The sequence below is a fragment of the Carlito syrichta genome, unplaced genomic scaffold, assembly GCF_000164805.1.
Source record: "Carlito syrichta isolate Samal-C Ts95f unplaced genomic scaffold, Tarsius_syrichta-2.0.1 Scaffold309294, whole genome shotgun sequence".
Lineage (NCBI taxonomy): Eukaryota > Metazoa > Chordata > Mammalia > Primates > Tarsiidae > Carlito > Carlito syrichta.
The window spans coordinates 568,636-595,304 of record NW_007253390.1 but is presented as its reverse complement, the minus strand read 5'-3'; the positions used below and the strand labels follow the sequence as shown (position 1 = coordinate 595,304).

General features: G+C 36.1%; 1 protein-coding gene across 3 annotated transcripts in view; it reads right to left on the bottom strand.

The window, feature by feature from the left end:
* Positions 1-4,398: 4,398 nt before the first annotated feature.
* The window catches only part of CAMSAP2 (calmodulin regulated spectrin associated protein family member 2), a 122,514-nt gene continuing 100,243 nt past the window's right edge, over positions 4,399-26,669 (bottom strand). Inside the window, exons 8-18 of one of the 3 annotated variants that reach the window (XM_008067109.1) lie at positions 24,797-24,890; positions 22,081-22,174; positions 17,404-17,483; positions 17,027-17,096; positions 14,503-16,705; positions 12,420-12,556; positions 11,690-11,910; positions 10,319-10,391; positions 9,390-9,505; positions 7,698-7,816; positions 4,399-7,353 (exon numbers count right to left, since the gene is read on the bottom strand). In XM_008067109.1, the coding sequence (XP_008065300.1) occupies positions 7,048-7,353; positions 7,698-7,816; positions 9,390-9,505; positions 10,319-10,391; positions 11,690-11,910; positions 12,420-12,556; positions 14,503-16,705; positions 17,027-17,096; positions 17,404-17,483; positions 22,081-22,174; positions 24,797-24,890 (3,513 nt within the window). In that variant the 3' untranslated portion in view covers positions 4,399-7,047. The remainder of the gene's footprint in view (positions 7,354-7,697; positions 7,817-9,389; positions 9,506-10,318; positions 10,392-11,689; positions 11,911-12,419; positions 12,557-14,502; positions 16,706-17,026; positions 17,097-17,403; positions 17,484-22,080; positions 22,175-24,796; positions 24,891-26,669) is intronic. The other 2 variants (XM_021717122.1, XM_021717123.1) reach the window with 2 other exon arrangements.

Here is a 26,669-nt window from a genome sequence, read left to right as displayed (position 1 = left end):
AGGTAAAAGGATTCAGTTCTGTTGTTAAAAAATGATTTCAGCTGGGCTTGGTGGCTCAGCCTGTAGTCCTGCGCCTTGGGAGGATGAAGTGAATGAATTGCCTGAGCCCGTGGGTTCGCGACCTGCCTGGTCAACTTGGCGAGACCTCATCTCCACAATAAATTAAAAATTAGCTTGGCGTAGTAGCATGCGCCTGTAGTTCCGGCTACTTGGAAGGCCGAGGCGGAAGGATCGCCGGAGCCCAGCAGGTCGAGGCTGCGGTGGCCGGAAAGCGGCCACTGCACTCCAGTCTGGGTGACAGAATGAGACTCCAACTCAAAAAAAAAAAAAGATAATAATAATAATAATTTCATTAGTCTTTCTAAATTTACCTAGCATGTAATCTATTTTTTTTTCAGATTTCTATCCAGCTTTCCTAACATCATTACATTTAAAAGCTTTTTCTAGAAACCCTACTCTGTGTCATGATGAATTTATTCTGTACCTTTTTTAGATGTCATTGCATCTGTTTCTGATCAGTGAACAAACAGATCAGATTAGTGGTGTGAATCTAATTTACATGTCAGCTTTATAACTTGGGCCCCAGTTTACACATCTTAAAATAGGCAAGATTATATCTACCTGATAGAGGTATGGTGAAGATCCAGTGACCTGTGATCCAATGATCCAATGACCAACAGCTCTCCTTGTGGAAGTCTGCTTCCCATGCTGGGCCTGAGCTCATGCAGTGCACTCCATTCTTGGCTGGTAGTGTCACAAAGGATTACTGCTTGTTTCTGACTTCTTGCTGGACTCAGCTGCTTGCATTGCTTCTCTTTGCCTCCAGGTACACAGTGGGTGGGCAGTACGTTTTGGGGACTGCATTAGAAATCTACCAAGAGACAAGTCTCCACCTGGGGATGCTTAAGACTTGACCACCACAGTTCATGGTGCCTGGTGTCACCCTGATGGTGAATTTCACAGGGTGACAGGCTGGATGCTGCAGAGAAACTGCTGACAGGACTCAAGCACTGACGGATGGCTTATGCCAAGTCAGTGGCAGTTCACAGGGAGGTTAACAGTAACTTGAGTCCTGAGTGTAAGAAAAATCTTGGTAAGCACCAAACTGAGAATGGGGAGTCCTCTATTCACCATGACTGACTGGCTACCAGGAGGAGGTCTCCTGTAGATCTTGTGTGGGTTGTAGAGGACAGGAGAGGGTGGCAGTAGTTCTCACCACCTAAGGGACAGCTGGTACACTGTAGGCAGGGGGCCCTGTCTTGGATGCCAGAGGCCCTGCAGAACTTCTCCAATGTTTTTATTTCAGAAACTTTCAGGTTAGCTGGGAAAGGACAACATGCAAGTTAGACATGAGCACTCGTGTCAGCCCACACTGCTGAGGGGATGACTCAATGTGAAAGCCTTGTGGCCTGCTCCTGTGTGATTGTTCCAGGACCCCATCTACCCCAGACATCACTGATGGTCCTGAGGGATGTGGGGGAGGGGGCCAGGGATAGGAGTAGAGGCTGGAGGAGATGAGTGTAGCTTTCAAGGAAAGTGAGATTCCTATCTTTCTTCCAATATAGGTTTTTGCAGCTTAGTGATTCTTTTAAAGGCAAAAAAAATAAACCCATCAGAAACTAGACAAGCAACAGGGAAGTCCCTCAGTACAAAAATGGCCGCAGGATTTGTCTGGAAGGAAGTAAATTTTCTCTTTGTTGCAATTATTCTGACCATGGAAGCTTCTAACCTACAACTTGCCACTACTTTTCAGCGATTTCACAGAAAGTGTAAATTTCGTTATTTGCAGCAGAAATTTGGCAGTATTCCCTTGGTGATGGCAGGGAGTTCCCCCTACAGTGCTGTGATCCTGCTGCTGGTCAATGAAATCAATTCCCCAAATCATCTTTGATTCCAACGGACTTTGTAAATAGCCCCTTCCTACCTTGGGCAAGCACCATTGTCAGGTAATGTGATAGACACAAGAAATGTGACATGGTGCTTCCTCTCAGGCAGCTTACCCATACTGGAGATGATAACTTTGATATAAGATAGACTGGGAGATCCTGCCTTACAGCAAGGTTGAAGCAGGTTGGTCTTTCTAAGGATGAGATCTGTATGTATACAAGAGTGCCTAGAAACTTTCCTTGATAGAAGAGACCCTATCTTTGTGATCTAGCTAGCGCCTTACATCTGATAACTGATTTCTGGATAAATCTATCAACCTGTTAGCAGAATTAGTTCATTTTCAGTACTTTCACAATTTCTCTATTCTATCCTAATGAATCTAGAGATTCAAAAGTAGGTGAGCATAAGTCTGACTTGAACTGTTGCTGTGTTGATGCTGTCTTAGGCAAGAGAAAAAAATCCACTTTCACTACAAGTTCTGAGTTTTTCATCAATGGTGAACTAGCTAACTAGTATAATTGGGAGTTTTATTTTTATTCCACAACCTCTTTAATACAGTGGGAGACTGCACCATGTGGCACAGTGAAGGGGATTTGAAACCCGTAGGCTTTCCAGTTGTGATGCTGCCAGTTACTAGCGTGAGTCCCTGAGACAGTTAGTTACTGTTTATTTAAAGTCTCATCCTCCTCATCAGTAAAATGGAGATCTGTAACTGTCTCTTCCCAGACAGTTAAGTTAAAAGAGAAACCAAATCAAAGAAGCTTTTAAATTATAAAGCAATATTTAAGTAGATAATTTCTATTTGTTTTGGGGTTGAGAGCTACAATCCCTTGTTATATAGACATGCAAATCCTGAAGTAAGAGTAACTGGGTAGGCCAGGAATTTAGCCCCATGCCTCTAACACTATTTGAAGGAAATCACAGATTCTAAAACAACAGATTGGGGTTAAGAAGAATAAAATACATCAGTGGCCTAAGGTACCACAGTACCTTTGCTTTACATGTTTAAAAAACAAATCTTAGTGGGTCTCAAGACTTTGTAAAAACTTGTTTGCTTTTCTCTTCTTCAATGGAAAATAATCCTTTCTCCTCTGTCTTTCTGACATGAATACAAGCCACTGTGGATGAAGACAACTTCAGGTATGAATACCACAGTGATTTAAAAACATGGACAAAACTAATTTTTGTTGTCTAAGTATCTGACTTTGAGGTGCTAGAAGGCCTATACACCCACGGGACAAAAAGGAGAGGACTGAAACTAGATTCTATATCTCCTTTGTTTGAAGAGCAACTCTTGATATATCAATCTGTGCTTCCTCCCCCAGCCCATCAAATAGGGCAAAATTATTAATATCTCATTTGTTTCTTTTAACTGCAAAACTGCCATATAAGATACAGATCTATTTCTTTATTTCTTTTTTTAGAGTAGAAAATATAGTTTATTTAGAAAGTAAATTAAAGAGCGAGAAAGAGGAGATTCACCTCCCCAACTCAGGGGAGGGGGCCAAAGCCAGGAAACATGGCCTGTTCATAGCTCAGAGAACACATGGTGATACCACAGCTTAGCAAGGCAATGGTGGCCTCGGTCTATTTCTTAAGCATCTAAACAATTCTGAGGGATGACAGAATTCCACATTTTATTGATGTGTTTTCCCAATACTTAATTCCTAGATCATAGCCACACAGCTGAATTTCCTCTGCAGAATTTTATCTTTTATTATCTCTTTGTGTAGCCACATTACAACATAAAGGTGTCTGTTACTATTCACTATAGTATATTTTCCTCTGTCCTAGTTAAGAATCAGTTAGCCAGATCAGGCAACACATTCTTATTGTTTGGCATATACTCTAGGCTCTAGGATTTGGCATATACTTTTCTAATATTACCTGGGTCCTAAGATTAAATATTTTTATTTTGGATAATTTAGTACTGGAAAATATAGTGGAAGTGTAGTTCTATTCTGAAGCTACAAAACCTATCAAAAGGTCCCAATGTAGAAAACCACATGTATGCCTACTAACTGCACGTATTTCTTCAGGTTTATACTTGTGTATAAAGATTTTTTGTTTTGTCATCATGTCTCTTTTTTTCTAAATTGCTCTGGTCTGAGAAACTTAGAGAATAACAGCCAAGAACTAGCTTCCGCAGATGGCTACTGCAGGTCGGTGAAGTTCACTAGCCATTCAAAGACATAGATTATTAACTCCGGCACAAGTTCTTTATCACTTCATCAACATATGGTGAATCATATAATATGATCGATATTAATAAGATTATCACAAACATTTATAAATCATACTATGAAGACCATCTGAGCTAAGCATGGAAACTTACAGGCTTTTAAATATTTCCTTTAGTATTCAAACAATGTCTATTATTAAAAGGTGCCTCTTATGACTATCCAAATTACTAAATTTAAACATATGTTAAGGGATAGAAAAACTATATGATGAGTTCTTCCAATTTCAAATAATTTTACCAAAAAATACAATTTTATTCAAGAAAAAGAGTCATTTGGTGCCATGCTTTTATTCAAATGAAAGGGGAAAAACTACACTATACCAGGAAATAGCAAATATGACAGTATTTTACAGCACAGCATCTTTTAAAAAAAACCCTGTAAGCAATGTGCTAGAGTGGACAGGTAAGCACACCATACACTGTACATTGCTCAACAGTGTCCATAATTATATAGCTTTGAATTTGGCTTTAAACAGCCAAATTAAAACTGTAACAGTCATTCTAATACAAAATTGAGAAACTGAAAAGAAAAGCTTTCCAAAGCTTTTCAATAGCAGAATTTGACAGGCTGCACTGGTAACCATAACAAGTTTGGCAAATTTAATGGAATTATCATAATAATTTGACCTCTGATGATGAAAGCACCAGTGTGTTTCATTAAAGTTGATGCAAGTCCCCAAACTCTATGAAATGGCATTTTTCATTTGTATAATTTTAAACCATAATTTAAAAAAAAAGCTGCACCATAACAACAAAAAAATTTGCAAACATAAAGAAATACATCCATATTCCTTCTGCATTAATAAAGTAAAATCTTATACTGAGAGCAATAAACTTTGTCGCAATATTCACATTCTACCTTTAGACATTGTAGACATTCAATTCAACTGTTGGACACATACAAATTTAAGAATAAAGGGTGGTCCTGTTTAGTTTTAAATAGTGTGTCCATTGTCTTGCATTCAATTTTATTTAATAGCCAAGTAATATCATGAAGAAGATTGTTTTGATGAGGGAAATTTGGTTAATTGGAATGAACAAATTTAGTAATGTAAGAAGCTTATTAAATTATCCTTTTAATTATTATTCACATTTGATTAGATTTGCTTTTAATTTTTTAAAACTAGTTTTAATCTAAACATGTATTTGACAATCATTTTCTTCGCTGGGATATAAATTGCTGTCTAAAAGATAAAATGTGCAATTCCCCATATTTAATATCCATATATTATATACACAGTATGTATACACTTAAAATATAAGAGTTACATATCCTGGTCTCTTACATGCAAACAGTAGATCACAAATAGTTTTGAGCTACACATGTATCTTGCACAGGTATTGGGAAAAAAAATCTGTGAAAATTTTTTTTACAGTTTTAACAAATATACATAAATATAAGAACATAAATTACAGTAAAATATTGACAGCATTTGAGAAAATGTTGAAACCCAGATGCACTGATGCCTAAAGGCCTTATAATAATAGAAAAGTACAGCTTAGGGACATCTCATTCCTATTCTTTTTTTTTTAAAATAAGTAAATACATCATATGAGACATTAGTTCTCTCTCTAAACAACTCAATTAGAGAAATGTATATATTTTTATCTCTACTTTCCATGAAAGAAAACAAACTACACATCTCACGTATGATACAATACTGTCTTCCCCCTCTAGTTTACACAATTGTCACAACACTGAAACATAACAAGGTCACATAATCATTCAAGTCTTTTCCTGAGAATGAAGTTTTTCCCCAACTAACCCTCTGGTGTACACTGTTAAAAAACAAAAATTATGTAGAGAAGATTTCAAGTGTGTATTTAATCTAAGCTGTTCCACTTGAAAAGGATTAAAAAGAAGAAAAACCCAATATAAGTAAAATAATATGAAGCTATTTTAAAATTAAAATGTAGCCCTTTGTACATGTTTAAAAATTCTAAATATAATTTTTATGAGTTATAAATATAACGTAAAGACCTCTTGAGAGCTTTTTTCAGGAAGTCTTACATCTTCAGACTGAAAGATTACTCTCAAAGTGTCATTCACTTCTGCCAACTTATAAAGTGACTTGCTTTAAAAGAGAAAAGAGATAGAAAGCCTTTTTTTTGTTAAAAGAACAATCTAAGTTATTCTGAGTTGGCCAGAAGTGGTGTAAAATCAGCACTGATTTAATCAGTAACTTCTTATAACATATTCTTGGTTAAGCTCATGTGGTTTAAAGCAAATCTACTAGCAGCTCTTTATAACACCTCCTCTTATTTAATAGAGAATGTTAATACTTGAGTGAGTAATAAATACAGAATTGTAAATCTTAGCAGAATAATTTTTGCAACTGCTCTAACACCATCAAAATATGAGAGTTATTGTAAAACTAAACACTAGTGTTTCTCTTAACATCATAAGAAAAGTGCAAGTTACTTTTGAAGGTGTATTTCCTACTTTCATGATCTCCACATGAAACAAATACAAGGGTATCTTAGAAGAAACCCCCAGGAGAGAAAAATAGCAAAATAAACCATCTGAAGATAAGCATGTACATTAAAAGGTTAAAAAAAAGCAACAAATAAAACACATAATTTGTACTCTTAGCCATATTTCAACTGTAAGTCCAACTAATGTCCATGAAAATTCAGTGCTTCATGTATCTAATATCAAGCAGGTGAGCCTGGTAACACATACAAACTTCCATCTGTGAATAAATACCTTTCCTTCATCACTTGGACTTATCACTTAAGTGAAAATCTTCTGCATTCCAAAATATTGTGGTTTACATTCCAGTTGTTCATGACAACAGTGCTTAATGTCCAGTTTTAATGAATAACAGTCTTGTTGGCAATTAGAAAGATTTTCTATAGGCAGGAAAGATGAAGTGCAAATTTACCACGAATGTTCTGAAGCAAATATTTCCCAACTCCTATGCCTTGGTAGGTAAAAGTTTTTTGGGTGTTACTGGTCTTTTGGTCTGCCATAAATGGCTATGAATAGTAATTGCATCAACACTGGCAGATAAAGTTTTAGCAGGTATGTGGCTAAACTGTTTCCTGTCAGAATTATATTTGTAAAGTCCTTCAATCATTTTTTTAGTAATAGATTTAGGGCCTATCCCAGTCAGCTTATTGATTTCTTCAGTTTCTGGACAATAAGTATACAAAGACCTGAACTGGCAGCCTGAATCCCGGAACAAGATTAAGAAGTTGTTGGCATCTGATTTCTCCATTTCCTTTAAAATAAAAAACAAAAACAAAACAAAATAACAACAATAAAACCCTTCAACATTTTGCTGAATAAAGTTTATATAATTGCTATATTTCTCGGTCACATTTTATCACATTATTTTAATGACAAATTTTAAAGTCTATTCCTAATCTTTAATCAAATCTGCAGTATTTGAGAGCCCAATATGAAAGTGAACTAACTCAATCTAATAATTAAAACATCCACTTACAGATATTTTTATATGTGGTTGAAATTCTTGGCCTATGAACATATGTTCTCTTGAACTGATAGAAGATTCCTATAGTTTCAGAAGGTTGCCAAATTTAATTTTCATGTAAACATGCTTACCTCCAGTATTTTTTTCTTCTGACCTTCATTTACTTTTCCAGCCAAACAGCAATGAGCTAAAGCATTTTGTATTATGTGCTTATTGGATTTTGCACTGGGTTCTTTGTAAAGCTTTGGTCCTGTGGTAAGGATATAACAACAGTAATAAAAATAACATTTCTAAGTCAGAAATAATACTATTTTTAAATGATGAAATTGTTCCCATACTTATAAAATACTGTAATGAAAGACCAAACTCTGTGCTTGAAGGCTTCTTACTGACTGCACTCCAATCAAAACATTGTTTTATCTACACAGGGTATACCTGAAGAGTGGTCCTATGGCCTTCTGAGGCTGCCTGTGAGAGCAGTACTAGAAATAAAATATTCTACAATCGTCACACTGCCTATTTAACCTTTCTTAAGTCTAGTAAGGTTAGTGGTTAGCTTAAAGTAGAATGGGTCCATGAGTAATTTGAACTTTTACCTTTTTTTTTTTTTGTGAGTCAGGGTTTCACTCTGTTGCCCAGGCTGGAGTATAGTGGCATACTCATGGCTCACTGCAGCCTCAACCTCCTGGGCTCAGGCAATCCTCCTAGCCTCAGCCTCCTGAGTAGCTAAGACTACAGGTGCATGCCATCACACCTGGATATTTTTAAAAAATTTTTTGTAGAGACAAGGTCTTACTATGTTGCCCAGGCTGGTCTTGAACTCTTGAGCTACAGCAATCATTCCACCTCAGCCTCCCACAGTGTTGAGATTACAGGTGTGAGCCACCACATCCAGCCTTTTAAGCTTCTTAAATGGGAAGAAAAACCATCATCTTTTTCAAGTTGTTCAAACCAACTAACATAGAGAAGCAGAGGGAGTAATATGAAATATTGTGCAATCCCAGGCTTTAAATGCTATCAGATTGACTGTAGGAGGTGGTATTAAAAGCCACAGAGTGAAGTCTCCACAAGTTCTAATCTCTTTAGGCCTTTATAGGCTTTCCACTTCCACTGTATCACAGGTGGATGATGGCAATTTCCTTTTCCTTTTGCTCTTCTTCATATTCTTCTCTGTGCCTTCCCACTTTTACCTCTCAATGTGCTGCTCACACTTCTTCGCATTTTCTTTCCTGCTTAATTTCTTTAGAAATGTCCTTAACCTACATTCTATTCTTCCATTTGCTTTTATTTCAATCATGCCTACCCAGAGGCTAGAAGACGACCTGGTGGTGATGTGTGAGGTCGGATACTGTCCTAGATCCAATGCATTCTTATCTTTTAGTGCCTTTTAATACTTATTAAAGGTGCACAATTCTGACACTTGAAATTCCAATGTTAGGGGGAGGACTCTAGCCTGTACTCAGTACTCAGAACCTATGTATTGCTAACAGAGCTTCTCTAAAACTCCCAACCCAAACTATACACCAACATAACCAGTATTTGTAAGACAGAAGTAGATAAGATACTAAGTAGTATCACTAATTTTATTTAGAAACCTATTTCAATTCATCTGGGACAAGTCACTATCTTCCTAAGTAGAGCAGTATCACTGAAACTGAACTACCAGAAACTGACCACCTGTGTTTACTGTTTTTTTTTTTTTTTTTTTTTAATTTTTCCTGTGTTTAGACTAAAAGATGAGGCAATAAAACTTTCATTAGTATAGCCTATATCTATAAGTGTGTCAAATTCAAGTGTTTCCCTAAAAATGTATGGCTATTAACCTGTATATTCTGTTCCAGAAGCCACTGAAGAAGTTGTTGATGCATTTTCCCAGTCTTTTTCTCCATTTCGACTGCCACAACGACTTGGAGATAAGAAGCCTTCTACAGACTCTGATCTAAATAGAAAATAAAATATTTTTAATATCTCAAACAGGGAAAAAATAGAGGCCAGAAGGTATATGTAAAAGTATGAACCAAAATCAACTTAGAGGCTTAAAAATAACTAGATAACATTTTTTTGTCTTATTCACAGCTATACATCTAAGTTTCTAGACCACAGGAGGCATTCCATATTTGTTGAAAGAATAAATGTTTTTTGATAGGAAAACAGGCAATTTATATAAAAGGATGGTAATACAAAGATGAGAACTCCAAGATGACTGACTGTCACTAGAAACATTCTTTTCTGATATGGATATTATTGTATAAGGTAATGAAATACTGATTTTCAGCTTCTAATCTATATCCTAGAGAAAGAAAATACAAAAGAGATCTTTTATAAGTAATAGAATTATTCTGATGGGGAAAAACTCATTATATTCCATGGGAAATAAACTAGAGAAGCTGACACTACAGAGATTATGTACTCTCCATTTCTACTAACCATAATTTAATCATAATCATATTAGCAATTACTGATGTTGAATTACTGTTCATGTTAAATAGCTTATAAAAAGTACCTTATACCAACGTCAATAATTCTAAATTCTAAAAAATAAGAAACACTGAAAGATGAATAGCCCTCTTTATAATTTCTTTTAAACAGAAACTCAAATAGTCCTAAGTCAGCAAAACTTATAAAAGTTTGTGACTATGATTCAGTCATTCTAAAATATAAAATAAAAACACCAAATAATTTTGACTTTGAATTTTATGTAACTGTAAGTACCATAATCTTTTCTATAAAAAAATTCATGTTACAAATTTACCTTGGTGTCCTCTTGCCTGAATGTACACTCTCGTTATCACCAGTGTTCAGCGATGCCAAGGAAAGGCTAGAGACTGAAAAAACACAATAAATTCAGGATACGAATTTAAAAAATTAGAAATTTAAAAGAAGCAACTAGCAAAGAGTCTGTTTATTAGATAACACCAGCATATAAAAATTGAGCTTCTGTAGTTTCTTTTTCTTTTTTCTCTATGCTGAGTCTAAATACATAATATGCTTGCATGCATATATACAAAACGTATTAAAATTGGCAATTTTCTACTTTTAGGAAATAAAGATAAACTAGGTTTCTGTTTCAAAAGGAAAGTGCTAAATGAAACATGATACTGTGGTCATAAAGAAAAAAATTAAAAAGAAAAAATATGTATACTAATATTTAATTCTGAGGTGGAAAATTAATTTGCTAATTTCAACTAATATTGTATATCAGTTTCACTCTAGAAAAGACAGAATTTTACTTTATTTTATTTATCATTTTGAGTTGGGGTCTCACTCTGTTGCTCACACTGGAGTGCAGTGGCACAATCAGGCTCACTGCAGCCTTGGACTCCTGAGCACAGGTGATTCTTCCACCTCAGCCTCCCAAGTAGTTGGGGTTACAGGCATGCGCCAGCACACCAGGCTAATTTTTTTATTTTTGTAGAGACAAGACCTTGCTATGTTGCCTGGGCTAATCTTGCCTGGGCTCAAGCATTCCTCCTGCTTTGGTTTCCCAAAGTGCTAGGATTACAGGTGTGAGCCATTGCACTTGGCCAGTGTTGTCTTTAAATAGTCAATGCAAGGTATTTTTCCTCAGGTTTAAAATAACTATGGCAATTCTCTAAAGTTTTCCATGGCATTTGGTTTTAATAAACTATTTAAAGAAAATAAGAGTATGCATTGTCAAATTTTAAAAAAGATATATTATTTCAATTCCAGAAATTATAAATTTGGTTTTTTGACCATTTCCATCTTAAAGAAGGGACTTGTGAACCTTTGATCCTATATTCCTTATTATACCAACATGTTTCTTGTACATTTCATGCATGTAACATTTATCTTTAAAATTACAAGTATGTAAAGGGTAGTTAATAATTCAGGGAGATGATATTTGAGAGCAGAGTTCCCTAACAGGTTGTATTTAAATTGGATTTTTAGCATTCACATTTGTTCTTTTGAATATATGCAGGCACACATAATACACTTAATTCATTAAAAATTTGCTCATTTTGGTTTTCCAAATAAGGAGCATGCATAATTTCAAATTGTATATCCAATTTTGTATACCGAAGCACAATCATGTTAATATGACAAACCAACCAAAGGTGGTGTTTTTTTATGAACAGACTCCTATTATAATAAACGGTGTTACCTGGAGGACCTTTTATTGGTGTTTTGGGGGATTCAATATGATCTCTGTGAATAGATTTTGGTCGCTGTTTTTTTTGTTTTGCTACTTGAGGACGGGGTTTAATTACTGTATCCATATCTTCCATTAGTTTCAGTTGTTTTCGCCTCATATATTCTTGCCTAATAAATTCTCTGCGTGCTCGCTCGTCTTCTTTCTTCTGACGTTCTTCTTCAGTTTTACGCCTAGGAAATCAAAGAGCTAAAGTTCTTATTCTGCATACCAAAGACAACTAACACAGAAGAGAGTTTTATATTTGATGTGAGAAGGGAAAATTGTCATATTTCATCACCTTGGGAAAAAATGGTTCATTTAAAATGTACTTGAGATAATGTAGGTCATCTATATATTTATCTATATACCTATATATAGATATGTCTATATCTCCCAGTGAAGTTATTTTAAATTAATGTTTTTTAAACATTCAAATTAATTATTTAAATTAATGTTTCTAGAAAACTTTAATATGAGATGCCTTAAACTTAGGATAAAAATATAAAATCAAGCATACTTTGGGAAAATTGACTTCTAAAACACACCAAAAATCAGCATTGATCCAGTTGTCTATATACACCACAAACTTCTCTGAAAGAAGATCTGTTAATAAAAATTAATGAGAAACTACCCATTTTTCTAAACATGCCCATGCACCACTAAGGTTCAGATTTAGAACTGGCCCAGCAATTTCCTTTACCTTGTTTCCTCTTTCTTATGCTCCATTTCTGCTTCCAGCTGTTGCTTCCGAAGCTGAGTTTCTTTTTCCCTTCTTAACCGTTTCTCCAACAAAGCTGCCCGTTTCATTGCCATATCATTTTCTGCTTTTTGATCATCCTAAGAACAAATTTCATTGAAAAAGATGAAACATTTTACATATCAATATTCTCATTTTCAATTTTAGTCATATTTTGTAGCTACTCTTATAATTGAAAACTTGAACTTTCTATTATAACCCTACCAACTGTAGACATGGTCCAGAAATTATTATGTAAGAACTGAACCAAAGTAACAGTTCCATCGAGTAACAAAGGACACTTAAGCTTATTTAATTATACTCTCAAAACCAAAAAGTTTGCAAAGAAAACCATTTTTAAAAAAGTTTTCTGTTACCCTAATAAAGAACTTATAATAGAGTTTCCCCCAATGATTAAAATTGCATTTAATTTGTATTTAAAATATATGCTCAGTTTAAAAAGCTCAAGTAAAAACATTCCAAAATTAGCTATCCATGTTATATCACATAAATAAAACTACTTCTGCATGATTTTTTAAAAGTTGAGGAACTGACATTGTTTGACAGGTTCTGATCTACACTGAAAATTTTTCCTTTGAAGAAAAGATGGGCATAATTATATCCTCCTCTAAAGTTCTTTCAATTTGAGAGCTAGTTCATTATCTGTAGGCCTTCTGAGCCTGCCCCAGTTTCTACCTGAATCCTTAGAGATAGCCTTAGTTCTCAGAGGGCTTCCAAATGCTTCAGAATTTGGAAATATAACAAGCTATAGAAATGGTTGTCTTAATAACTCCTTGTCAATTGTCTTGGTCAATGCTCAATTAAATAAACATTTCTTTGGTGTCTAATATACTTATAACATAGAGCCAGATATTACAGATATTAAAATATATGGCACCCCAGGTCAAGTAGCTTAAAAATCACAGGAAGAAAAGGTATACAAAGGTGCTTTATATAGGAATCCAGAGACAGATTTAACTCTGAATGGGGAAAGTCAGAAGATACCATTCAAACATTCATATGTCTATATGTAACAGACTATATACAATATATTTTGCAATTTGCCAGGCACTTTGCTATACTATGGGGATTAAAAGATGAAATATACTTCTAGGAGGTCATACCCTAAGAGACAAAGCAAATGAAAATGAAGCAGTTGAAAACTCTGGGTCACAGGTACTACAGTATGAGTATGTTTAGGATATAATAGATACACAAATGTGGAAATATTTAACCTCTGCTTAAGGAATTATAAAAAGCTTTAGATGCTTAAAGAACAGCATAAAATAAAATTATGGGGAAGAGGCTGGACAAATAGGTTTAGATTAGTCTATGAAAGTCCCTGAATATTATATTAAGGGGGTCTGAACTTTATTCAACAAGCAACTCTAAGATTTTTGACTGGAAAGATTCAGTTGGAACTATGCTCTTGGAATACTCACCTCTAATAGCAGTATGAAGAATGGAATGGCATGATTAAAGACAGAGAGCCCAGTCAAGAAGCTACAACCATAGTCCAATGGATGAGTATTGGTGGTGAAGGAATGAAAACGAATGGAAATAAAGATACAGATGTACTGCCCATTTTACACTAAAAGTTTTTCCCCCCTCTGCTTTCCTTTCTCTACAAGGAGCAGAGGCAGCAAAAGTACATAAAACTGTACGGTAAACTTTAATATCTATTAGTGTCTACAAGTAGCAGGATTAAGATAATGTTACATGATTAAGAGACAAAATGGAATGATTTTTTGAAGAGATTTGAGTAGTTTAATTTTTAAAAGGCTTCTGTGAAAGTGAAAAAGAGCAGAAGAACAAAAACAAGGAGCATATCTAAACATGTATCATGACTGTGATAAAAGGATTTATTACAGCTTTGAGCACACTGGAAGACTACTCTAGAAATCATGTGCTTGAATGTTACTAGAGTCCACCAAAGGGAGGGGTGGATTTGTAACAAAAGGTACTGCTACTAAAAGAAGTCAACTAAAAACAAAACATAACCATACTCATCTAATGAAGATCCCAAAACTATGTAGACTAATATTACCTTAAAAAAGAAGCCACAACATACTTTCTGGTCATCATCAAATTGTTCTTTATCACTTTCTCCATCATATTTTTCCACAGATACATCAGCCTTTTCAGGGGGTTTCAGATCTGAGAGGGAAACTTCAATCAGATTAACATTTTTCGGAACAGCAGGTGGGAAAACGGGTTTAGGCGGGGGTTCTGTGGGTTGATTCAGTTGGTCCTCATTTGGTGTCAGACATACAGTCTCTGTGACAGGCTGTGACAAGACTTCAGAAACCATTGACTCAAAAGGCTTGATCTCCTTTTCTTCTGGATTATGTCCATGCTGCTCTGAAGTCCCTTGGGGTTCTAATTTCTCCTTTCTAACTTCCTCTTTAGGTTTGGGTTCCTTTAACTGAGGTTCTCCATCATCCCCAAAACATACAAAAGACCTAGTCTGAATAGGAACTTGACTTGGTGAAAACCTCCTCAACCGCGGAAGACTATCCACAGAACGAGGGGGTGTCAAGGTTCGATTCAAAGGGGCTATTTTTAATTCGTTTGGCCTAGGAGTCCTTAGATTTTTAGCAGAAAAAGGTGTGCTTCTCTTGGTAGAAGACTGTGGCGATGAATGAGCAGGGCGAGGGGCATCTGACGAGAATGGTGTGATGGTGGATGACAGGCCTGCCTGCCTGGAAGGCTTAAAATCTCGAATCTGTTTCTGTGGAGAGGGCTGTGGAGGTGAGATCACCCAAGACTGCTGCTCTCTCATCTGCATTAACATCTCCTGCTGAAGTGATAAGCGTTGCATTTCCTGCTGTAGAAAATGCAGGGATGAATTTAACTTTTCAATGGATTTTGTATATTCTAAAATCTCTCCCTCATTTAAAGTTTCTTCTGAGGGGCTTGCCAGGTTCCACTGCTTCTCAGGGTCAACAGGTGTAGTTGGAGACTTTAGCCATTTGGCTTGAGGATTCTCCATACTTTCTTTTATATCTGCCAGTGACTTGCTCCTTTGTCCATCAGTTTTTTGTGATTCCTTTTCTTTTGCTCGATCAGTGTATACTTTCTCATCTTCTGCACCAGCTGCTTCCTCTCGTAGAGGAGAAATCCCATCCCCTTTCTTTTTCACTACAGTAAGGAATGCTGTCCTTCCCATTTTCTGTCTCTGTTTAGTAAAAGCAGCTTCCATTTTCTTCTTCTGGGCTTCTATAGCACGCCTCTTTTCTTCTAATTTCATCCTAAGATGCACCATTTCAGAAGCCAACAGCTGGGTAGTGTCCCGTCCTTGTGGAATGCCTGTTTCTTCTGGAATTTGTGCCCAAGCAACCACGTGAGGAATGTTAAGTTCAGAGCCCTCTGGTGTAGTTTTTTGAGAACTGCTTCCACTACTTTTTCCATCAGTATGATTCAGTTTTCTGAATTTCTGTTCAGCAAAGCTCGTCATTTTAACTCCAGAACTAGAAGAAGCACTGCTGCCTGGCTGAGACTTGGTACTTACAGTACTTGGACAAGGACTGAAAGCTTCTCTGGGGTTGCCAGTTCGTACATCATAATCCTGAAGAAATTTAGATGCATCATCCATGTCAGAGTCTAAGCTTACAGTATAATCTTTCAAGGAGGAATCTTCATCCATAGTTTCAGGAATATCTTCTGAGGGAACATGAATTCCAGTGTCTACTTCAGTATTGTCAGTTATGGGACTCAAGGCACCTTTTGTATCAGTTATATTATCAGGACTAGATTGATTTAGCTTGATATTTGAATTTAGGATACTCATTTCTTGACTATGAAGAAAGAAGCCATTAGCAATTTGGTCTGGCTGAGGTGTATGAGAAGACTTTTCAGTATCATGAATGATTTGTAATGCTTCTTCAATGCTTGGTGTCTCGATCTGGTTGCCAAACTCATCTAGAAGTACTCTATTTTGTAAAGCTCCATTTGGAAGCTTATAATGAATCATCTCATTAGAATTGAGTTCATTTGTATTAAGGGGCCCATAAGATTTGAGGTCACTGCGAGAATCTGTATTAAGTTCTTCTTCAATGCCTTCTGCTTCCTCTTCTCCATTTATTGGCTTGAAGGATAAATTTTTCCTAATGTGTTTAGATACACGATTGTTGTTCAGAGTAAGTCCTTCATTGCTAATAGAACGAGTGATTCCTCGGTTCGGAGTGGATCTCTGTGCATTATCTTCTTTATCAAAAGAAATATCAAATGAAACACCATGCACGGATGATCTAAAAAAAGTTTAAAGAGAAAAGCCTTTAAAACTCCTGGCAAAGAAATGACTTTTTAATATCATTGAACAATAATTATTTGAAAGTATATTTACTTTATTTCCCCATTTTTCCTAATCATATTGTCTTCAAGGTAAGGCTAGGGTTATCTAGCTACCTGTTACGTTAGCCTTTTGACCTATTATCTGCCTATGTTGCCCTTTTCAAATTTAGAAACTAATTAAAAGTCTATATAGCAATGTGGTTATCAACAAAAAAGAGATATGGGCAAAACAGGGTTCTTTTGTAATGAAAGTACACTAAAAATAATTCTCTGTTTACCTTTTCTCTTTGGGCCATGTCCCTATGAAGCCATCAACATAAGACATAGATGAAGACCTTCTAATTCCTCCTTCAAATGCAAAAAAGAAAAAGCCACTGAAATTGTGTAAAAAATTTAAACTCACAGCAACTTGACAGATTTCACATATTTGAGGACTTATTAGCAGCAATAAAAATTAAGTAGGTATATATGTAAAATTAGGTATCATTTTATTAAGAAAAGCAAGCACAGTGAAACTGACCAAGCTTTTAAGGTGTCTATAGTAGCAATTTTTCAGAACAAAGACCAGATATTTGTTTGTTTATATTTACTGTCAATCGTTTCCCAGATAACCTACTTTAAGCAGCATTTTCCTGAGCTTTTTCAAATATATTACCTGATGCTGAAGAATAAGCTTGGGGATGTGAGCATCTAGTAGGCAAATGATGAGACTGTGTAAATGTAGCTCCCTCCCCACTGCAATATAAAATAAATTTAAAATGTTATATTTTAGCTGTTTAATATACATTTTATATAGAATGCATGAAGCTATTAACAATATAACATCTCTAATTCTACATCCTAAATATTTAAAATATAGAAACATAATGTATTGTTTAAACAAAAAAAGGCTGTGATTATAATATATATCTCTATACAGTTAATATCTTTTAGCCAAACAACTTGAATTTCTATCATATACATCTCAATGTCCTTGTGCGATAAAATAAGAGCATATTACTTATTATTTTTAGTTTTGGGGGGTCAGAGTCTCATTCTGTTGCCTGTTACCCAGGCTGGAGTGTAGTGGCATGATCACTGCAGCCTTGACTTCCTGGCCTTGGACAATCCTTCCACCTCAGCCTCCCAAGTAGCTGGGACTACAGGTACCTGCCATCATGCCCAGCTAATTAAAAAAATTTTTTTGTAGAGATGAGGTCTCACTATGTTTTCCAGACTAGTTTCGAACTCCTGGGTTCAAGCAATCCTCCCACTTTGTCCTTCCAAAGTGCTGGAATTACAAGCATAAGTCACCATGCCTTGATTTTATAAATAGGTAAACTGAGACACAAAACAATTAAATGAAACTTACAATTTGAAATAGTCTTACCAATTTGAAATACTGATTAAGCGTAATATACCCTTGTAAAAGACCCTGACAGCATCCCTGTTCATTGACCTGTAACTGTGTATTTCTATCAGTTACATTAAGATTAACATAGTAAGCTGAACCTTGAAGACTTCAGTGTCTATAAAGATATGATGCTTTCCTGTTATTTCTTTTTATTCAATTCTATGCTATGCCAGTTAACGCGGGGGATTAGGTAGTCTACCTCTCAAATTGTAATGACATCTGATTGGACTCAAGCTATTCTCTTAATTTCTTTTTCTTTTTTTTTTTTTAATTGGAGTCTCACTCTGTTGCCCAGGGAATGCCATGGCACACTCATGGCCACCCCAGCATTGACCTGCTGGGCTCCAGCAATCCTTCAGCTTCAGCCTTACAAGTAGCTGGAACTACAGGTGTGTGCACCATGCCAAGCTAACTTTTTTATTTTATTGTAGAGACAAGGTCTCATCAAGTTGCCCAGGCTGGTCTCGAACCCACGGGCTAAGGCAATTCATTTGCCTTGGTCTCCCAAAGTGCTGGGATTATAGGCTGAACCACCAAGCCTGGCCTTTTTCTTTTTAAAAAAATTTTTTTATTTTAAATATGTGGGGTACAATTCGGGGTAATTTTTTTCTTTATTTTAAGTCTGCCATGCCTTCTTTGTAGCCAGGTGAAGACGTTAAGCATTCCCAACCCCAACTGGTTGAGAATAAATTGAGAAACAAGATGTAGTGATTTCTGTAGTTTTCTCAAACTATGTTAACTTTTGGCTAATGTAAACTGAGATGATGACAAAGTCAACCAAAGAATTCAAAGTTAAACATCAAAGTAGTATTCTTACTATCTAATGAAAGCTTAATCAATTGGCTTTTTCCAAAAGCAGCAATACCTGTAGAATTTGCACTGTCCAAAGCAAATGTTTATCTGCTTCTGTGGACATTCTGTCCTAAACTAAATATCACATTTATTCTCAGTTTTATTTGTAGCCATTTGTTAGGACTATCAGAGAACACTCACATTGCTCCTGTGGCATGTTTGCCTCTATTATCCTCCCTCTAATATAATGTCTACAGTTTCTGCTCTCCCTTAGATCTAGATGGGAGGGTAATCCTGAAAATGGGCAAGTTAGTTATTACAATATGTTCACTCTTCCCCAAATAATGGCATGTGCTGTAAATTCCTCAGTTTAACATCTGCATAGATGATTCTGATCTGGTATAACTCTTGAATAGTTGGTTGCTTTTTTTTTTTCCTTTTTCATGAGATTATTATTTAGGTACAGGAACATTTGTAGATGTGAATACATTATTCCTAGGAAGAGTAAAATTTATTGAATCTTTCCTCAAAAGCTCTACGATGTTGGAGAAGAACTACAATGGACTATATGAAGACTTATAGAAATGAGAGAAGGACTAAGAGCCTAGCAGAATGGCTACACAATAATTCCTCAAGAAAAATACTTTAGATATCTACCTGGGTTATAAAAAGTTTCTGCTAGGAAAAAGGAGCCACTTAGATATCTGAGAGACAGAAAAGAGATGAGTCTTCAAGGGACCTAAATTAAAACATTTCCCAGTGCTAGAAATGTAGGAGATTGTCTATTTAAGGTTCCTAAACACTATAAAATAATTTACTCTTCACTTTAAGTTAAGTGGAATTTAATGATTTATTAGTACAAGAGTGACCACCTAGAATACTCATTGTTTTCTAAATCTTCAAGGAAGGAAATGTCACTCTGTAACCAACCCAGGAAAACACTGAAGAAATAATATGTCGAAAAAAGTTTCCCATGGGAAAAAATCTACAGAAGGTCCTAAATCAGCAGGTTTTTTTTTTGAGTTGGAGTTTATCACTTTCTCCCAGGCTGGAGTGCAGGGGCACACTCACAGCCACCCTAGAGTCGACCTGCTGGGCTCCGGCAGTCCTTCCGCCTTAGCCTTCCAAGTAGCCAGAACTACAGGCACGTACTACCATGTTCGGCTAATTTTTGATTTATTGTAGAGACAAGGTCTCGCCAAGTTACCCGAGCTAGTCTCGAACCTGCAGGCTCAGGCAATCCACTTGCCTCGGCCTCCCAAATTGCTGGGATTACAGGCTAAGCCACTGAGCCTGGCCAATCAGCAGAATTTTAACTTAACCTTTTCCTGGTAAGCCTCAGGGAGCATTATGAAATAAAAAAATAATGGAAATAATAAGAAAATTCACGGTAGTAAAACAGAAGGTAAGCTTTCTTAATTTGTAAAAAATACTTTATAGACATCAGAAAGTCCACATGAGTATGAAGCTCTACAAAGGTAATATGAACACTATTGTCAAGGCTTGGGTTTCATAATAATTAGCATACATTTGAGAGAAAAGCTTCTTATATGTGAGGAAAGGGTGCTAGCTTAGTGTAAGTTCATATTTTTATGTAAAGCCAAGAATTCATACAGAAATTACTTTGACTTTTTTACTCATAATTTTTAAAGAGTATTTTTAGTGGATCTACTTGAATTTCTAAAACTCACAAAATACATCAATTTTAAGCTTAAAATCAGATTAGAGAGTCCAAAGTCAATATAGATTTTAGGTTCTAATAAATACAAATAAAAAGCTGCTTACAGGATGTGCTGAAAAACATTTTTTTGAGTTGGAGTCTCACTCTGTCACCCAGACTAGAGTGCAGTGGCCGCTCCTGGCCACCGCAACCTCGACCTGCTGGGCTCCAGCGATCCTTCCGCCTCAGTCTTCCAAGTAGCTGGAACTACAGGCGTGCAGTACCACACCCAGCTAATTTTTTGATTTATTGTAGTGATGAGGTCTCGCCAAGTTGCCCAGGCGGGTCTCGAACCCGCAGGCTCAGACAATCCACTCACCTCAGCCTCCCAAGGTGCGGGATTACAGACTGAAAAACATTTTTAAACAAACTAATGTCCCTATCACATACTTAGGTGAGAAGTCAGGACTATACTAACATTAAACAATAGGATATTTTAAATTTATTTTCAATTTAGTTCCTAATGTTGCATACTAAAACATTAGATAAAAATTCCATGTTGTAATCAATATTCTACTGTTGTAATGCATGGTCCTCAGGTTCTCGAATACACACTGTGAAAAGGTACCCACTTATAAATGCTGCACCTTGAATTTTTTGTTGTTTCAAAAAGTTCCAGGAAGCAGCCCAACCCAGCAAAACAAACCAAAAACCGGTTGGATTCAGAGATGCCTGAGTTGGGGATGAACTCTGGGACTTAGTTCCCATACTATCAAATACTAAAAAGTCTGCCCAGGGAGAAGCCTCTTCACCATATTCTACACATACGATCTATGTAGAATAGAAGCGTGATGGAAGACAGCTCCTGCACTGCCTTTCCTCTACCTTTACAATGACTCAGCTAACCAGCTTAATAAAAGCTCTGTTTTTACCCTTATTCAAGGTGGCACAGCTTTGGGGAATTATCTCCAGTGTTCTCCTTACTTGGGGTCATTTGACTCTCACCCACCAAGCAATCAAACCCTACCCACTGTGTGGTATCTCTCTGTTATTCTCTCAACAGCTATAATAATCAGAAAACAAAAACAGAAAAACTGCTTCAAAGGGTTAAAAAAAAGGCACACAAAAAAAATTAAAAATCCTAATAGAATTTAAAAATGTTCCTCTGTGGCCTGAGAGTTATCTAGTAGACTGTTCTCAATTATAAACAAGTTATGCAGCAAAAGTTTGGTTTTTGGTTGGTTATTTGAAACCTAGACTATAATCTCCCACTTTGCAAAATGGTTCATAAAAGCTTATTCATGAAACATTCATTTCAGTGTACATTTACATTATATTTGTGTTAAATCAGACTTTAATAGGGTTAATTATAATTTAGTTCAAAATCCAATTCAAATTTTAAAAAGTCTTATGTAATATAAAATATTACTAGGGTTCATTAGTAAATAGAATGGAAATAGTGAAAATAAAGTCATTGTAGAGTTTACCTTGAAGTGAAGTCAGAACTACATGAACTGACCAAGATGTTTCTCTTGGCAGCATTCAAGACAGGAATTGAAGGCATATCTTTCGAGGGTTCAGCTAGAATAAAAGATAAAAAAATAAACCCTCAAATTAGCGTATTTCTAATATTAAGATTTCTGGACCATAAGTGTTTAAAATGTAATTTCTATTTTCCTTATTACTTATAGAAAAATTCTAGTATAAAGTTTTCTTCTTATTTTTTTTTTTTTTTGAGTTGGAGTCTCACTCTGTCGCCCAGACTGGAGTGCACTGGCCGCTCCCAGCCACCGCAGCCTCAATCTGCTGGGCTCCGGTGACCCTTCCACCTCATTCTTCCGAGTAGCCGGAATTACAGGCACGCGCTACCACGCCCAGCTGATTTTTTGATTTATTGTAGAGATGAGGTCTCGTCAAGTTGCCCAGGCGGGTCTCGAATCCGTGGGCTCAGGCAATCCACTCACCTCTGCCTCCCAAAGCACGGGATTACAGGCTGAGCCACCGAGCCCGGCAGTTTTCTTCTTAAATAATTTTCAGAGTCATATTTTCTTTAAACTCTTCTTGAAGTATTCTAACTTTTAAAAAACCATTTGATTAAGTATAATTAGGGGAAAAAAGCCAAACATAACATAAATACATATATTTAAAATAAAATAAATTTGAGTATTTAATTTTGTGAAAGCTTCCACAGAATTTCCAGATATATATGCTTCTTGCTCTTTATGAAATAGCCAGTATTTTGGCAATCAATTAAAGAAAGAATTTCATTAGAGAAGAATTAAACCCACTGGTAGAATTTACATTTTTGTAAGTAACTCAGGGGAAGACTTGGTTTAATTTTTGACTTTGAGATCTAATTTAATAGCTGTTGGTATTCTGAATAGTGGACTTCACAGACGAAATCACGGAAAGCAATGTGTGTGAAAATCCTGTAATTTAAAAAGTTACACAAATACTGGTTATGATAATTACTTAAGATATCTGACTTTACTTAGTGGTCTTAAGAAAGGATCCCAACTTTATAAGTATGCAAAGAAATTATATAATATTATATATGTTATATAATAGCTCCATATTCAGAATCTGCCTTAAGCAGCTTAGAGATGCTAGAACAGACTAAATCGTCATTATTCAAATTTCACAGATCTTTGCCTGAGACACACTGGGCTGCCTGAAGTGAGCTTACTATACTCACGAGAATATGCTTCCCCCTTGGCTGTATATTTTTTCCTCCTTCCTAATCTTGCTCTTAATTGGGGTGGAAGGAGAGGAGGTAACAGTAATAGTTTAAAAAAAATTAAAGTCCAAGCCAAGGAAAGCTGCTAACTAGTTGGGATGCACAATAATAATGTTTTATATTAGGAGGGGCAGCCATTGGTTGCAGAAATAACTGATCCCACAAACTTATGCTGAAAGAAAGTTCTTCAGTGGGGCTAAACTTATATTTAAGATCATTTTTTCCCTACAGAAATAAACTTCTGGTTTTATAATGGAAGTCAATTAAAAAAATTGTTTTGCTATATGAAATTGTGCTTTATTTTTTATTTTTGAGTTGGAGTCTCACTCGGTCGCCCAGACTGGAGTGCAGTGGCCGCTCCCGACCACTGCAGCCTCAACCTGCTGGGCTCCGGCGATCCTTCCGCCTCAGCCTTCCGAGTAGCCGGAATTATAGGCATGTGCTACCACGCCCGGCTGATTTTTTTTGATTTATTGTAGAGATGAGGTCTCGCTGTCCAGGCGGGTCTGGAACCCGCGGACTCAGGCAATCCACTCACCTCAGCCTCCCAAAGGCGCGGGATTACAGGCTGAGCCACTGAGCCTGGCTTGAAATTGTGCTTTAAAGAAAGTTAGGACATTTTTGTTCTTTATATTGAGGGATCTTTATAGTAACCTTCTTATATTAGTTTTATTTTTATTAAGTGCAATCAATAGATCATCATATTATAATAATCACAAAACCTACTAGGCTTAAATATATATACACAAACCTTTTTATGGTTTAATGTCAAATTCAAGTTGTAGTTAAGGCCAAATGACAATGTGAGTATTCTGGATAACATAATGTTCAAAACTAAGAATTTAATAGGGAATAAAAGCTGTGATAGAGATAAAATATACAAAGAGAGGAAATGGAAAAACAGTTAAAGCTAAAAAGTTCCACATGATAAGACTTCAAATTCAGAGGCATTCTTTCCATTTTCTTTTTCTCCTCTCCAAACCATTTTTTTTGGGGGGGTCAGAGTCTCATTCTGTTGTCCAGGCTGGAAGGCAGTGGCATGCTCACGGCCGCTGCAGCCTCGACCTGCTGGGCTCAGGCGATCCTTCTGCCTCAGCCTTCCAAGTAGCTGGAACTACAGGCAAGTGCCAACACTCCTGGCTAATATTTTTTGTTTACTGTAGAGACGAGGTCTTGCCAAATTGCCCAGGTTGGTCTCAAACCCCTGGGCTCAGGCAATCTTCACCTTTGCCTCCCAAAGTGCTAGGATTACAGGCATGAGCCACCATACTTGGCTCTCCTAACCATTTTAATAATCTGTTTCTCAAAGATAATTTAATGGCTTTAAATATTAAAATACTATACTCAGAATCTATCAAGGCTAATAGGCAGAATCTTAAAAAAAATAGATGCTCTCAAAAAGTTATACAAATCTTCCATTTTTTCTGTTTATAGGAACATTTAAAATTTAAATGTTTACTGATTACCTCCTTGTGGATGAACAACACGAGGTTGTACAAACGATGGCTTCACAACTTCAAACCACCAGAAGAGTTCTGCCATGAACACCAAATAATTACTCTACAAAAGCAAGTTAAGAAAGAAGAAAACCTGCATTAGGTAAAACTTAATGGTAAATAGATTTTATTCTATTTTAAAATATAGGTTTAAATCTCATTCATTCATCACTGGTGTATATCTGCAATAGGCTATTAAACTTAAGATAGAATACTACTTTGGGTAAAAATTTAACAACTATTCAAAACCTCTTTGCTGATAATTTGCTCTATAGTTCTAGAACAGTGGACCAATTTACCTAGGGGGCATTAATATCTCTTAACTGTGGAGAACTTTGAAACAATACATAAGGTACTTTCCTTGCAACATAAATACAAACAACTTAAACAGGTAAACAAACTTAAGCAGCTACTCAGTCCTTTGACATTCTGCAGAATGGTTATTACTTTTAAGAAATAATTAAGCTCTACTCAGATCCCTAGAAATTTTTTCCAAAATGCAATCTGACAGAAAAAATATGATATGTAAGTGCTCAATAATACTAAACTGAACAGGGTCTTGCTCTGTTGCCCAGAGCAGTGAAGTGCACTGGCACAATCACAACTCCCTGCAGCTTCAACTTCCTGGGCTCAAGCAATTTTCCCACTTCAGCCTCCTAAGTAGCTAAGACTACAGGTGTGTGCCACCACACCTAGCTAATTTTTTAAACAATTTTTTTAGAGACAGGGGTCTCACTTTGTTGCCAGGCTGGTCTTGAACTCCTGCCCTTAAACAATCCTTCCTCCTTAGCCTCCCAAAGTGCTGTGATTAGAGGTATGAGCTACCATGGCTGGTCTCAAATATTTTTTTTTTGGAGTCTCACTCTGTCGCCCAGGCTGGAGTGTGGTGACACACACATGGCTACCCTAGTGCCGACCCACTGGGCTCCAGCGATCCTTCTGCCTCAGCCTTCCAAGTAGCTGGAACTACAGGTGCGTGCTACTACTCTCAGCTAATTTTCTAGTTATTGTAGAGACGAGGTCTTGCCAGTTTGCCTGGGTTGGTCTCGAACTTGTGGGCTCAGGCAATCCACTCACCTCAGCCTCCCAAAATGCTGGGATTACAGGCTGAGCCACTGAGCCCGGCTCAAAGTTTTTAATATCCATGGTTACACTATAGTTATACTGGAGTTCAATATTTCATAAAACTATGACTCAATTACAAAACATTTCTGATTTCTCAATTCACTTTGTATTAATGACTCACATAAACTACAACATAATATTAAAAAATAATCTGAAGGATAAGAAATAATCCTTGAACTATTAAAAAATAGTATTAGTAATACCATTTAATTTTCAAAATTAGGAATAAATTTTCAAAAACCTATTAATATTATTTTTAACATTTAATATCAATGTAAATAAAATATATTTGACTTACAATTAAGTACTATTTACTGCCCATGTGAAATTTTATTCTTTTAACAAAATCTGAAAGCAAACACTAACCAATAGTCAAAGGACAATAAAGGTGACAAATTTCAAATAGTCTGGTAACTACTTGAACAATTATATATGACCTAGTGAAAATAAACAATTTCAATTTCATGTTCAATGACTCATTATACACAAAAATATGCAATGATACCATATCATTTTGTATAACTATATTACATATTTATGCATAATGATAGGTGAAATAGTACATAATCTTTTCAGTTCATTTTTTTATTAAAAATTCTTCAAGAAAAAAAAAAGCGGGCTTTGTTACTTCTAAAGAAATAATCTACGCCAGGCACAGTGGCTCACATCTGTAATCCCAGCACTTTGGGAGACCAAGATGGAAGGATCACTTGAGGTC